At 39.0% G+C, this 16,379-nt stretch overlaps 1 protein-coding gene across 2 annotated transcripts; it reads left to right on the top strand.

The window, feature by feature from the left end:
• Positions 1-1,011: 1,011 nt before the first annotated feature.
• LOC118936314 (aerolysin-like protein) lies at positions 1,012-8,951 on the top strand. Of its 2 annotated transcripts, none has more exons than XM_021567133.2 (3): positions 1,012-1,254; positions 6,450-6,961; positions 7,952-8,951. In XM_021567133.2, the coding sequence occupies exons 2-3, from the start codon at positions 6,479-6,481 to the stop codon at positions 8,399-8,401; spliced, it is 933 nt and encodes a 310-aa protein (XP_021422808.1). In that variant the 5' UTR covers positions 1,012-1,254; positions 6,450-6,478; the 3' UTR covers positions 8,402-8,951. The 2 variants fall into 2 exon arrangements, with proteins under 2 accessions (XP_021422808.1, XP_021422809.1); XM_021567134.2 differs by having other exon boundaries at positions 1,013-1,258.
• The last annotated feature ends 7,428 nt before the right edge of the window (positions 8,952-16,379 follow it).

Raw genomic sequence — 16,379 nt, 5'->3', positions numbered from 1 at the left:
AGACATGTTTTATGGGTCGGTTCCTGCATGCGGCTGGCTGTTATCATCAGGGCTCAGTTCCCAAATAAATTGAACAAGGTCTCATATCTTAACTTCCAGAACATATACTGGGCATTCTACCAATTGGTCTGAGGGGAAGTTATGACTGTGTTCCTTTGTGAATTTATCCAGTCGCCTGCATGAACCATGAGCCACTTTAAACAATGCTACTTAATATAATGTTTACATACCCTACATTATTTATCTCATATGTATACGTATATACTGTACTCTATATCATCTACTGCATCTTTATGTAATACATGTATCACTAGTCACTTTAAACTATGCCACTTTGTTTACATACTCATCTCATATGTATATACTGTACTCGATACCATCTACTGCATCTTGTCTATGCCGCTCTGTACCGTCACTCATTCATATATCTTTATGTACATATTCTTTATCCCTTTACACTTGTGTGTATAAGGTAGTAGTTGTGGAATTGTTAGGTTAGATTACTCGTTGGTTATTACTGCATTGTCGGAACTAGAAGCACAAGCATTTCGCTACACTCGCATTAACATCTGCTAACCATGTGTATGTGACAAATAAAATGTGATTTGATTTGATAAACAGAACAGAGAATGGATACAGCTTGTACAATTCACTGCTTCTTAACTTCCAGAACATATTCTGGATATTCTACCAATTGGTCTGAGGGGAAGTTATGACTGTGTCCCTTTGTGTGTTTATCCAGTCACCTGCATGAACCATGATAAACAGAACAGAGGATGCATTACAGCTTGTACAATTCACTGCTATGTCTTCAGTATTAGACATTTTCCACCACATAGACTTTAAACTTATAGGATGTTATGACGAACAAAACTACAGAGAAAGGTGATGTTGCATATTAGTGATTTTTTTTTGTTAGTGACTGGAAACCGCCGATATGCTCTCTGGCTCAAATATCAAGAAGAGGAAGTGGTACCAAGAGTGGTTGGTCAAGATTAGCACAATACAATGTCTTAATCAGGGTCAAAGGGTTTGTGTCAATTTCAATAGAAAACTACTGACACACACTTTATTTGCATGAGGGGAGTTTTGCTGCTATATAAGAGAGTGCTTCTCCACTCCAGAGACACGTATTCAGCTGTTGCATCTTTTGGTGTTAAACAATTGAACTTCACTCGAAATCTCGGAACCAATCAGTTTTCTTCCATCAAGATCTTCTATAGTCATCCTTAACGCTGAGGCCTGCATATCATTGTATGTAAGTGCACAATGTCCCTAAATAACTATTCTTGCTATATGAGGAATGTTTGAGAGCTATACATTTCTATTTTGACCAACTAATTTACAAAACATTTCAGGCAACAAATGTTTTCTAAATTCTGAAACAGTTTCTTAATCAGTTATAAAGTCTATCTGAACAAACATGGTATGGGTTTGTTGTCCCCCACAATGAAATTTGGGAGGGGACTACGGATCTGTCTCTGTCCGTCCGTTGTTATGTCTCTTTGTACGTTAGTAAAACAAGATCTCTGAGAGCACTGGGCTGATTTTGACAAAACTTGGGTGAATGATTCATCTTGCCATAGAGATTCAACATTTACAAAATTACACTGATTGGCCCAAGGCGGGAGCTATGGCAATTGACTGAAATGTCTTAGTCATACGCAATATCTCAACTCGCCCAAATCAAATGTTATTCGTCAATTGCACCGAATACAACAGTGAATTTCTTACTTATGAGCCCTTAACCAACATTGCAGTTATTAAGAAAAAAAATACAAAAAAAATGTAAAAGTAAGATGAGAATAAAATAATAGCAGAAGCATAATGTAAACACAAACAAAATAGCATGGTGTTTTGAAAGCCGATAAGACGGCAGCCCTCCCCTCCGGCGCCATCGTGAAATAAATAGGGGGGTATTGCATCATTCGTGGGGGACGACATGTTTACTGTTGCCTTGTTTTTACATGGTTGACTTTAGCCTCCTAGTGTTTTGTTTTGAATTCAAAAGTATGATGTCAGTATGATGTTTAATGTGAGGTGAGTAGACTGTTGAGTGTAGTGCTTTACATCAAGCTGTCTCTTAACCTTGAATACACTGATTGACACATCTAGCATTGGGTTCTGAAATGTTCAAAGTAGGTGACTGTTGCTATCTATGGAAACTTTACCAACTTCATTATCCTGAACATAAATTGAATGCATAAACAGGCATGTTACCAACAAACAAACAAACACATTAGGTACATCCCTACTAGGGACACGATTGGCTGGAACAATTTCAGAGTGAATGCAGGGCGAGGGGCAGTCAAAGAAGCAGGATCTTCTCAGAATATTTTACATACTGATAGCTGACAATGTGCGATGACAATTTCACCAAATGTAAAAATAAATCTGACCTAATGTAGCTTTAAAATGAAAGCTTACTGAAATTAGTGACTCTATTTCCATCTTTGAATCTGAGGCCTGTATAAGCGTTGCACGTTAGTAAAAAGAAATCTAAAACAACTCATCTTGGTAAGTGATTTTTTTTTTTTAAACTAACGTTGATTTTATTACTAATTAACTGCACATTTCATGGAACAAGCGGTTGGTCAGGGTGTGAGTTGGGGTGGGTAGTCTATGTTCTTTTTTTCTATGTTATACTTCTATGTGTTTGGCCTAGTATGGTTCTCAATCAGAGGCAGGTGTCGTTCGTTGTTTCTGATTGAGAATCATACTTAGGTAGCCTGTTTTCTCCATTTTGGGTGTGGGTGTTTATTTTCTGTTTAGTGTTTTCTGCACCTTACAGGACTGTTTCGTTTTTTTCGTTTATTCACATTCTTATTTTGCATTTCAGTGTTTCAGTAAATAAAACATAATGAAAACTTACAGTGCCTTGCGAAAGTATTCGGCCCCTTTGAACTTTGCGACCTTTTGCCACATTTCAGGCTTCAAACATAAAGATATAAAACTGTATTTTTTTGTGAAGAATCAACAACAAGTGGGACACAATCATGAAGTGGAACGACATTTATTGGATATTTCAAACTTTTTTAACAAATCAAAAACTGACAAATTGGGCGTGCAAAATTATTCAGCCCCCTTAAGTTAATACTTTGTAGCGCCACCTTTTGCTGCGATTACAGCTGTAAGTCGCTTGGGGTATGTCTCTATCAGTTTTGCACATCGAGAGACTGACATTTTTTCCCATTCCTCCTTGCAAAACAGCTCGAGCTCAGTGAGGTTGGATGGAGAGCATTTGTGAACAGCAGTTTTCAGTTCTTTCCACAGATTCTCGATTGGATTCAGGTCTGGATTTTGACTTGGCCATTCTAACACCTGGATATGTTTATTTTTGAACCATTCCATTGTAGATTTTGCTTTATGTTTTGGATCATTGTCTTGTTGGAAGACAAATCTCCGTCCCAGTCTCAGGTCTTTTGCAGACTCCATCAGGTTTTCTTCCAGAATGGTCCTGTATTTGGCTCCATCCATCTTCCCATCAATTTTAACCATCTTCCCTGTCCCTGCTAAAGAAAAGCAGGCCCAAATCATGATGCTGCCACCACCATGTTTGACAGTGGGTATGGTGTGTTCAGGGTGATGAGCTGTGTTGCTTTTACGCCAAACATAACGTTTTGCATTGTTGCCAAAAAGTTCAATTTTGGTTTCATCTGACCAGAGCACCTTCTTCCACATGTTTGGTGTGTCTCCCAGGTGGCTTGTGGCAAACTTTAAACAACACTTTTTATGGATATCTTTAAGAAATGCCTTTCTTCTTGCCACTCTTCCATAAAGGCCAGATTTGTGCAATATACGACTGATTGTTGTCCTATGGACAGAGTCTCCCACCTCAGCTGTAGATCTCTGCAGTTCATCCAGAGTGATCATGGGCCTCTTGGCTGCATCTCTGATCAGTCTTCTCCTTTTATGAGCTGAAAGTTTAGAGGGACGGCCAGGTCTTGGTAGATTTGCAGTGGTCTGATACTCCTTCCATTTCAATATTATCGCTTGCACAGTGCTCCTTGGGATGTTTAAAGCTTGGGAAATCTTTTTGTATCCAAATCCGGCTTTAAACTTCTTCACAACAGTATCTCGGACCTGCCTGGTGTGTTCCTTGTTCTTCATGATGCTCTCTGCGCTTTTAACGGACCTCTGAGACGATCACAGTGCAGGTGCATTTATACAGAGACTTGATTACACACAGGTGGATTGTATTTATCATCATTAGTCATTTAGGTCAACATTGGATCATTCAGAGATCCTCACTGAACTTCTGGAGAGAGTTTGCTGCACTGAAAGTAAAGGGGCTGAATAATTTTGCACGCCCAATTTTTCAGTTTTTGATTTGTTAAAAAAGTTTGAAATATCCAATAAATGTCGTTCCACTTCATGATTGTGTCCCACTTGTTGTTGATTCTTCACAAAAAAATACAGTTTTATATCTTTATGTTTGAAGCCTGAAATGTGGCAAAAGGTCGCAAAGTTCAAGGGGGCCGAGTACTTTCGCAAGGCACTGTACCACGCTGCGCTTCGGTCCACACCTTCTTCATACGGCGACCGGAACAACTTCACTAAACCTGAGTGTTAGTTTTAATTGGACAGACACTTGATAAAGTTAACAGACCCTGTTCTATATTAGACAGTGTCATAATATATTAATACATACCTTGTAAATACTAAAGCCTGTCTGAAAGAATATTAGACTATGTTATAATATATTAATGCATACCTGTGAATACTAAAGCCCGTCTTAAAGCATATTGTCCTATATTATAATAAATGAATACATACCTGTGAATAGTGCAGCCTCTGACCTAAAGAATATTGTTCTATATTCATTAATTTCAATCTTTATTCTTTCAGATATTTCAAAGCAGCAACTTATTTTTGGAGAGGTGAATTTCAGCAGCATAAACACCTCATATTCTGATGAGCATTATTACATTCATACTCATTACAGGGCAGGAAATCATATTCTGACGTACTGTAACATCTGTAACATTCACAGGTTATCATATTCTGACGTACTGTAACATCTGTAACATTCACAGGTTATCATATTCTGACGTACTGTAACATCTGTAACATTCACAGGTTATCATATTCTGACGTACTGTAACATCTGTAACATTCACAGGTTATCATATTCTGACGTACTGTAACATCTGTAACATTCACAGGTTATCATATTCTGACGTACTGTAACATCTGTAACATTCACAGGTTATCATATTCTGACGTACTGTAACATCTGTAACATTCACAGGTTATCATATTCTGACGTACTGTAACATCTGTAACATTCACAGGTTATCATATTCTGACGTACTGTAACATCTGTAACATTCACAGGTTATCATATTCTGACGTACTGTAACATCTGTAACATTCACAGGTTATCATATTCTGACGTACTGTAACATCTGTAACATTCACAGGTTATCATATTCTGACGTACTGTAACATCTGTAACATTCACAGGAAATCATATTCTGACGTACTGTAACATCTGTAACATTCACATGTTATCATATTCTGACGTACTGTAACATCTGTAACATTCACAGGTTATCATATTCTGACGTACTGTAACATCTGTAACATTCACAGGTTATCATATTCTGACGTACTGTAACATCTGTAACATTCACAGGTTATCATATTCTGACGTACTGTAACATCTGTAACATTCACAGGTTATCATATTCTGACGTACTGTAACATCTGTAACATTCACAGGTTATCATATTCTGACGTACTGTAACATCTGTAACATTCACAGGTTATCATATTCAGCTTATCATATTCTGAATGTAGCATCTATAAAATGTGATTATTCATGATTATTCATAATCATAGCAACATATGAAATAATTGTATAAGTGCATAGAGACGTGCTCACTTACACAACAACATGTTTATATAAATCATTACACAAGTCACCAAGTAGATCAGGAGAAACAGCAGGAGGTAGAGTGGGAGGTGAGAGAGGGACTCCTTGGTGACTGAGGTTCCTAGCTGAGGAGGAAGGAATGGGTGTGATAGATTCTGGGGGAATAGAGATGTAAAAATCAGAGGAGAGTGCAGGACAAGGAGGAGTTAGGAGCAATTTAAAAATGCGTCATTCTCAGTGACCTGAGGATTGTGGAGCGATTTGGTCACCCTAGACCAGAGCTACCGTCCTGTATTTTTTCATTCCAATCAACTAACTGGTTGATACACTGAATCAGGTTAGTTACAACTGGGGCTGGAGAGAAAAACCTACAGGAGGGTCGCTCCTGTAGGAACAGGGTTGGAGAGCCCTGCCCTAGACTGATATGTTGCTCGACCTCTAGTTCCTACCACGAGTCATTATATCCCATGGTTATTGTTTGATCGTTTTATCTTGGTCTTTAATTTCCTTTTGATGCTTTGAATGTCTGAATCGGTTTTCTTAATTTAATCTGTACAAATTTGTATTTCAGGTTACGTGACGCACACTCAAACTCTCAACATGGCAACCACACTGCATTTGATTGGTGGTGGAGGAGGCAGTTCATTTGAATTCCACGGCATGAAAAACGGTGCCACCCTCAAGAAGATCGGAGTGGCGGTGGAAGGCTGGCAGGTGAAAGCTGTGCGGGCGGAGCTTACCGACGGGCGCGTTGAGACCTTTGGAAATTCGCACACTTTCAGTGAGTTTGAGTTCGACCTCGGCGAGCGCATCACCAAGCTGTCTCTGTGGGGTAACGGCGCCGGCACACGTCTGGGTGCCATCAAGTTCAAGACGAGTAAGAACCGGGAGTTCTTTGAAAAAATGACCAGCTGGCCACTGAAGACTGAGTACACCATAGATGTGGGGTCTGGAATCTGCCTGGGGCTGCAGGGCAGGTCTGGCTCGGACATCGACAGCATGGGCTTCCTCTTCATCAACACTATCAAGTCGTCCGTGCTGACCGACATGGAGTATCCCACCCTGTCTCTCTTCAAACCCCAGGTGAGCTCTTCCATAGATGAGTGTAGACAGCTCAGGAAAACTCTACCGATGCTCTAACATTAAGGGGGCTGTCCACTTTAAAACATGTAATCCAATATGGGGGTCGACATTCATCAGGCATCTCATTTCTAGGACAGTCACACACATACAGCTACATTAATTATTATTTTTGGCTTTCTAAAAATCAATTGATCAGTTCCTCACTGATTGTTACGTACACCTCTAGGAGAGGGAACGCAAAACCATTCTACAACACAACTCCCACGTGGGCTGAAAGAGGTATAGAAACTATAGGTGCAAGTAAGGATGACAAAGGCAGAGAATTTACCGTTTACTGGGAATTTATTCCGTCACACGGCAATTTTGGGGAAAAGGGGCTGAACGGAACCAAAGCAAAGAAAGTAAATATCAAAGCCCCCTCTCCTACCTACCCACTAACCTAACTTAGCACCAATTGGTGCGCTAACCAAAATACAGGGGTGGTCCACCCTGGTCTTACCTAGTGTGCACAGACAGTGAATACAACGGTTTATGTATGCTCGCAGGCCTCTTGCCTAGGTTCTCCCCAGGTGACTTCCCCTTCCCCCCCCGGGAACACATGAAACAGAACAACACAAACAATGTCAATAATCAAAATAACGGCATCATATTGACCAACACAGGGCATACCAATCAGCTCTCTCTCAGCAACAACCAACACAGGACACACAAATCATCTCTTTCTAAGCAACAGAACACTGACTTATATAGCTGGAGAAGGAGTCTGTAATTACAGACAGCTGTATCCTCTGACGAGAGGGCGGGGTCAGCTCCAAATAGCAATGGGCCGACCAATCAGCTGCTTGGAGGAATTTTAGGAAGCCATCCTGAAACACAAACATACAACATAACCACAACACAGAAACTGGGGAACGTAACACTGATGATTAGTTCTTAAATTGTCTTTTTTTTCCTGAACAATTTGTATCTTTGTGTGTGTGTTGTTTTTAGGTGACCCCAGAATATGTGAAATCCGTTTCTCACCACAATGACACCTCCTTGGTTCAAGAAGAATCCATTACATACAGCAAGACCCTGACCAAGACTTCCTCCTGGTCCGTCAGCAACAAGATAGAATCCACCTTGAATGTGTCGGTCAAAGCAGGGATCCCGGATCTGGTTGAGGTGTCATCAGGGTTCAGCTTGACCGTGGGAGTGCAGCAATCCACCAGCCTGCAGAAGACAGAGACCATAACAGAATCGGATACCATCAGCCTGAAGATCCCTCCAGGGAAGACCATGGATGTTGAGATCACAGTGGGGAAAGCAAATATCGACCTCGACTACAGAGCCACAGTGAAAGTCACCTGCATGAACGGCAGTCAGCTGGTCTTCCCATCCAACGGCATCTACACCGGTGTGACTTACACTTCAGCGAGGGTATCCACAAAGGAGAGATGAGACAAGTGTATGACATCCTGAATAATAAGCACAGTGATAGAATATGACACAATGACTAATTCTTTGTGTGCCTTCTCTGTTATTATGATCTTCTTTTGAGCGATTCTAATTGAACCATGTTGACTCAGCTCTTTATTTCTGTCTCGGCAGAGGGTATAACAACAGGTGGGTCATTCCTACAATCCGGTGCCTTTTTTTGTCCAATGACATGTTAACACATGTTTTGTGTGAATTATTGAACAACATTCACCACAAAATGTTTTCTTATATGGTTAGATGCCCATTTACCATAAAAAACAATGTTATGTAACTAAAATGAATTAAAGTTGTAATAAACCATTTGTCTGGTGTGTCAGTAAGCTTTCGCCCTATCCCCAGTTAAGTTTATTCATCTTCCATTAGATATACTATTCATAAAATTCACAAATATTGTGAGCATTCATTTCAAAAGGTTGTGTTATATACGGTTACACCCCCATTTCCCATTAAAAAAACAATGTTAAGTAACGATATCATTTCATGAATATTAAACCATTTTTATGTTAAACCATCTTGTGTGTCAGTAATCTTTCTCCATATTCCCAGTTTATTCAACTTCCATTGGATATACTATTCACAAAATCCAGACATTTTCCAATATTTTAATGATCATTACATTGACTTGTTGACTTTCTTACAAATGGTTTTACATGATTTATTTATTATTTAATATAAGAATCATCTAATATGTTTGTTAGGACACATGCAGTCACTCTCACACGCACAGAGTTTTTTCCTCTGGTTGCACATTTAACATGCTGGTAGAAATGAGGTAAAATGGATTTAAGTTATCCTGCATTGAAGTCCCCGGCCACTAGGAGCGCTGCCTCTGGATCAGCATTTTCCTGTTTGCTTATGGCCTTATTCAGCTCATTGAGTGCGGTGTTAGTGCCAGCATCGGTTTGTGGTGGTAAATAGACAGCTACGAAGAATATAGATGAAAAACTATCTTGGAAAATAGTGTGGTCTACAGCTAATCATGAGATACTCTACCTCAGGCGAGCAAAACCTTGAGACTTCCACTGTTGTTTACAGTGGTTAGTACTCTGCGTTGTGGCTGCAGCAACCCAGGTCCGAATCCGGGTCACGGCATTGCAATACTCAATGCCATGGCAAAACGGCTGTATTTTGAACAAGTTCAAACATACTGTGTAATCAAACTAGTAAACTATCTGAATCCCCAAATTGTCCATTTATTCGACGCGTTTGATTCAGAATAACACTGGTTCCAAACCACCCAACATGCCTACAAAGTATGTAATAAGTTACCTGTAAACTTGGTCCAAACATTTCGAACAACGTTCCTAATCCAAATTTATGTATCCTAAAACGTAAATAATCGATCAAATTTAAGACGTGAAATACTGTGCTCAATAACGGCTGAAAACAAAGTGAAGCACGTTCCAGGTCGCGCGCACCAAAACATTAGAGGGCACCTGGAGTGACACATGGAAATAACAGGGCTAGAACTTCATTTCTCAAAGGAAAAACATAATCCAATTTTTAAAGACTGTTGACATCTAGTGGAAGCCATAGGAACTGCAAGCATATTTCTATTAAAAAAAGGATTGCCATAGAAAACCATTGGAAAACAGATTGAGCTCAAAAAAACATTTTCCCTGGATGGATTGTGCTCGGAGTTTCGCTTGCCAAATCAGTTATGTTTATACTCACAGATATTATTCAAACAATTTTAGAATCTTCTGAGTGTTTTCTATCCAAAAATACTACTAATATCCGTATCCTAGCTTCTGGGCCTGAGTAGCAGGCAGTTTACTTTGGGCACGCTTTACATCCGGATGTGAAAATACTGCCCCCTAGCCTAAAAAGGTTGAATGAGTTAATGCTAAGGTGTTTAGCACATTTTTACTCCTGAACATAATTAGGGTTGCCATAGCAAAGGGGTTGAATAATTATTGACTCAAGACATTTCAGCTTTTCATTTTCTATTCAAATCTGAAATGTTCTACAAACAAAATTCCACTATGACATGATAGGGTATTGTGTGTTGATTAGTAACACATCTCAATTTGATCTATTTTAAATTCAGGCAATAATGTAACAAAATGTGGAAAATGTTATGGGTTGTGGAAACTTTCTGAAGTCACTGTACATCTGGTCAAGATGTTCTCTTCAAGTTTAATGCTGGGTGTACACTAGACATTTTTGGACACGATTTAGCTGTCCCAGACAAGTTTTTGAGATTGTAGACAAAATCCCCATGTCGTTGCCTACTCGGGGGGTTCGACTTTCACCGACTCTCGTTAAATGTGAGCAAGGCAACGACAAGTTTTGAGAACGTGATCAGCGGTAGCCAAAGAGTGCTTGACAGATAAGAAAAAATGTACGTTCATACGCATCACCCAAAATGTGTAGACTAGAGTAACAGTGATTACTACGGGGGGAATTCAAGATGGCGGCATGAGAGGTTGTACAATTTCTAGCTGAGGAACAATTTTAGGGTTGTCTCAGAAAGTTTATAATTTTAGGCTGCAGTTGCAACAAAAAAAATGATATTTAGCCATACAATGTAGCTATTTTGAATAGTTTTGTAATTAATCAAGCCCTTGAAAACATTTTTTGATCATGTCCAATGAATAAGCTAGCTTGCTATTGAAGAGTTTCAGCATGTTTAGCTAACATTAGCTAGCTAACATCTTCATAGATAGCAGCATGGAGTCAGGACATAACCAAACTGTTGCTGAGATAATGGATGTTAAGACCACCAAGGAGAAAAGCTTTGAAATCATTCATATGCTTGCAGTGTAGAAAAGGGGGGTGAATGTGGTGGTGGGGGCTAAAATCAAAGAGAGAGCAGATTATATATATGTCCTCCTAAGGATAGCAACTCTGATTCTGAGATAATGAATATGTGTTTAAGGTCAGGTGTTCATAATACTTGGAGACATAAAAACCCATATAAAATATGTTTATGTGGCACACCAAAGATGTATCTATAAAATCCTGTATTAACTTCTGAAGATATGGTTGAAAAGGTTGATACAGTCTCAATTGAACCAGCAATTTTAACAGACCTCAAAGGGAATTCAATAAAGATGAATATGCAAAGTTTGTCAACAAAAAAAGTCAGTCAATATTAGTATTACCATTTGATATAAGGCTTTTTTGCTATTTTAAAAAATTAAATGTATTGTTTGTGCCAAGAGACAAAATTGTATGGAAGAGGGAGAGAAAAATACAAAATATTTATTTCATTTGGGGCGGCAGGGTAGCCTAGTGGTTAGAGCGTTGGACTAGTAACCGAAAGGTTGCAAGTTCAAATCCCTGAGCTGACAAGGTACAAATCTGTTGTCCTGCCCCTGAACAGGCAGTTAACCCACTGTTCCTAGGCCTTCATTGAAAATAAGAATGTGTAAGAAATGACTTTTGCATGTAAATTAATGATCAATAATACTCCCAATGAAAATACAAAAGTAATCTCTCAGAATGTTGCCCAGTTTTTTATCAGAATCTGTATACATCAGCCCAGTCAACTTCCAATATGAATTATTTCTTAGACAATGTAGCAAACATTGCTAAGAAGATAGATAATGAATTCAGAGATTTTTGTGATGGTGAGTTATCCGAAATTGAGATTAAATATTGTATTAAAAGCCTTCAGGACAATAGATCCCCTGGACATTATGGTTTAACAAGCAAGTTCTACAAAACATTCAACGATCGATTGATTCCTTTCATTCTTCCAACAATCAATAGAAAAAGGGGCGTTACCGGCTTCCTTAAACCAAGGTGTAATTACTTTGATTCCCAAACCTAATAAGGATAGTCTTTATATAGACAACTGTAGGCCCATTAGCCTGTTGAATAATGATGGAAAGTTATTTTCCATTGTATTTACTAAGAGGTTGAAACAAGGCTTAAATCATATAATTGATGAAGAACAATCTGGCTTTATTCATGGTCGACACATTAGTAATAACATTAGGTTGATCTTAGATATGATTGACTATAATGACCTTCTTGATGATAGTTTTGTTATGTTTGTTGATTTTTATAAAGCTTTTGACACTGTGGAACATGAGATTCTGATCAAGGCAATATGTTTTTTGGAGTTTGGTGACATTTAAAAAAAACAGAACAAACTTTATATAGTGGTTGTACGAGGTCTGCGAAATTAGCTCACAGGACATCCCAGAGATTTGGGCATGGCACTAGTAGGCAGGGCTGCCCAAATTGTATTTTTTTATTTTAATTGGTTTCTCAAATTATGGCTCTTCATATCAAGATAGAGAAATTAAGGTATTTCTGCACTTGGCAAGGAATTTAAGCTATGTCAACTGGATGATGATACCACCATATTTTTGAGAGACAGGAATGAGATTTCTAAAGCAGTTTTCTATATTGAAGACTTTTCCTTGGTTTAAGGTTTGAAAATGAATATCAATAAGTCGGTCTTATTTCCACTCAAGGACTGTGTTTTACAGGAAATACATGGTATCCCAATTAAAGACCAGGTAACTTATCTTTGGAATTGTCAAATGCAAGGATGAAAAACAAAGGAGTGAAATAAACTTTAACCCCATTGAGAAAATAAAGAAGAAATTCATTGTAAGGTTGGGTTTTATTGTCTAAAGCTGAAGGGTTATCCAGATCGGTTTATGTCTCATTATCAGTTAACTTACCCCCTAAAATTGTAAAGGACTTAGATATGATTCTTTACAATTTTATTTGGAGGAACGACCCTCATGACCTACTGTATGAAAATATATTCTCAGTAATACCCAAGAACAAGGAGGTCTTGAGGTTTTAGATTTCAATACTCTAAATAATACTTGTAAAATAAATTGGATTCTGAAGTATATTATGAACCAGAACAGTATTTGGAATGTATTTATTTGCATTTATTTAACTCTGTTGTAGGTTTAGAATTTTGGTGTAATTTACAACTTCGGTGTAATTTAATGTTGATAAAATCCAAGTAAAATTGGCAAAATTCCATAAGCAGCCACATTTAACTTTGATGTTGGCGTATAAATAATTTTTCCCTTTACATATTATTTCTATGGAATAACAAAGATAAACGATTTAAAAATAAGTCTCATCATTTGGTAACTGGTTTAAGAATAACATTATTTTGCTTGGTCAGATACTGAATGTGGATGGATATCTACTCTCAAATGGGGAATTTCTTGATAAGTTTAGAATTCCAATAACCCCGAAAGAATATGCAACTGTTTTTTTTACATTAAAATATATTAATTAGCAATATTAACATGCTCAAAGATAAATGTATGAATAAACAAATTAGGAATATTGTTTGTGATGCTACATTTCCCTCTGCAAGATTTTTTGGGGGTCGAATATCTATGGTGACATACAATGGGTGAAAGCATGGAAAATTCCTAACGATTTTGTATCTGTAAAGGAAGTTTCATTTAAAATGTTACTTAGAATGTATCCTGTGAAACATGTTTTGGAAAGGTTCAAGCTGAATATTGAATCTAATTGTGATTTCTGTGGAATGGAGGACCCCATTTTGTATTCGTTTTTATTACCTGTATTTCAGGCAGAATGTTTTGGGATTGACAAACAGAACTTGTTACAAAGGAAACAGGACAGGTTGTTTAATTTAGTGGTTTTGATGTAATCATTTTTTTAACGACAGGAAAGATGGTTGTTTAATGTCATTTCCTGTTGGCTAGGTGAGACGCTGGCGTCTCGGTGGCTGTAAGAGGTCATTAATGTGACGGCTCAGCGATGTTCTGATTTTGAAAGTTGTGTAGTGTCCACCTGGCTTAACTCTAAAGGTGTCATGACAGGATGTTCTCTTGACGTTCAAATAAAATAAAATAGTATTTGTCACATGCGTTGAATACAGCAGTAGTGTAGTATACCTTACTGTGAAATGCTTATTTATGAGTAAGCAGAGTTTTAAAAAAGTAAGACAAATGAGCTAAATAAACAAATGGAAACATAACAATAACGAGGCTATATACAAGGGGCACGGGCACTGGTACCGAGTCAATGTGCAGGGGTACGGGTTAGTCGAGGTAATTGAGGTAATATGTATATGTAGGTAGGGGTAAAGTGACGATGAATAGATAATAAACAGAGAGTAGCAGCAGCGTACGTGAAGAGTGTGAAGGAATGTGAATATATGTGTGTCTGTGTGTGTTGGAGTGTCAGTATAGTATGTGTGAGTGTGTGGTTGGAGTTCACTGAGTGTACATCGAGACTGTACAAGTGAGTTGACACCTTGTTCGATGTCTTGTTTTTTTGGATGGCCGCATCCTTCATTCTCAGTGATGGTTCATAGTCATGGCAGAGATGGTCGCCTCGCTTCAGATCCTTTATCCCAGAAAATGTCAAATGTTTTTACATACAGCTGGGAAGAACTATTGGATATCAAAGTGATGTCAACTTACCATCATTACAACCAGGAATACATCTTTCCCGAATTGATTCCTTTGTTCGGAACCTCCACCCTGGACGTGATCTTATCCCGGAGGCCGACCCAAAACAACGTGGTCGCCACAGGAGAGGCAGACGGAGCGGCCTACTGGTCAGACTCAGAAGGCGAGCACACCATCCACTGCTTTCAAGCATATTACTCGCCAATGTCCAATCTCTAGATAACAAGGTGGACGAAATTAGAGCACAAGTTGCCTTCCAGAGAGACATCAGAGATTGTAACATTCTCTGTTTCACGGAAACATTACTCCTTAAATTCTATCAGTATATCGAATATACGACACGAGCTGGCAGCATTCTGGATCGTTGCGACACAAACTTCCTCGATGCATACAAAGCCCTCCTTTTGGCAAATCTGACCATGACTCCATTTTGTTGCTCCCAGCCTATAGACAGAAACTGAAACAGGAAATGCCCATGCTCAGGTCAATACAACGCTGGTCTGACCAATCGGATTCCACGCTTCAAGATCGCTTCGGTCAAGTGGACTGGGATATTTTCTGGATAGACAACAACATTGATGTATACGCTGACTCGGTGAGCGAGTATATTAGCAAGTGTATAGGAGATGTCGTACCCGCTTTGACTATTAAAGCCTTCCCTAACCAGAAACCATGGATTAATGGCAGCATTTGCGCAAAACCGAAAGCGCGAACCACCGCTTTTAATCATGGCAAGTCGACCGGAAACATGACCGAATACAAACAGTGCAGCTATTCCTTCCGCAAGGCAATCAAACAAGCAAAGAATCAGTATGGAGACAAAGTGGAGTCGCAATTCAACAGCTCAAACATGTTGATTACAATGACTATGGAACGTTTTACTCACTCCGAGCCCAATTTGGCTACATTTCTCTACCCAGTTAAATGTCTCTATCACTCCTACTCCCCCTCTCCAGTGCTCAACGTCACCGCTCAACTAACCACCGGTCCTGGAAACCATCATTACGCACACCTGAACTTCATCATCACCTTGATTACCTTGATTACCTTCCCTTCCTTTAGCCCTCAGTAGCCTCAGTCATCAGGCAGTATTAGTGTTTTTTTTCACGTTCAGTACGCTTCACATGTTTTGTTTATCTGCATTCTCTCATTCTCTCAACTCACCTTCTGCACCTGCTTCCTGACTGCTGGGGTACACGCGACACCTTCCATCTCAACGTGATTAGGGTCCCCTCTTAAAATTAGCCTACACATTGTAACGTCTGCTTCCAACTCACACCCTCAAACACGTAGAACCCCCTGAACGCAGCTCACTCTTTAGATCCATAGCACCTGAAATCGAATCACCTGTTCACACACCTGTATGTCATTATCATACACTATTTATATCAGTTCTTTGCACCCCATCACTGTGAGGTATTGTTTGTTTTGTGACACGGCCTTCAGATTGCTGGTTGTCCCGTAATTTACTCCTCCCGTGTATGATAGTATTTCCTGACTCACTAACGACACCTTTTTGCCTATTCCCTGCCTGTACTTTTGCCTATCGGCTTCCCTGTTATCTA

This window comes from Oncorhynchus mykiss, chromosome 16 (genome assembly GCF_013265735.2).
Source record: "Oncorhynchus mykiss isolate Arlee chromosome 16, USDA_OmykA_1.1, whole genome shotgun sequence".
In the NCBI taxonomy this organism is placed as follows: domain Eukaryota; kingdom Metazoa; phylum Chordata; class Actinopteri; order Salmoniformes; family Salmonidae; genus Oncorhynchus; species Oncorhynchus mykiss.
This window is presented reverse-complemented; position numbering and strand designations above follow the sequence as displayed.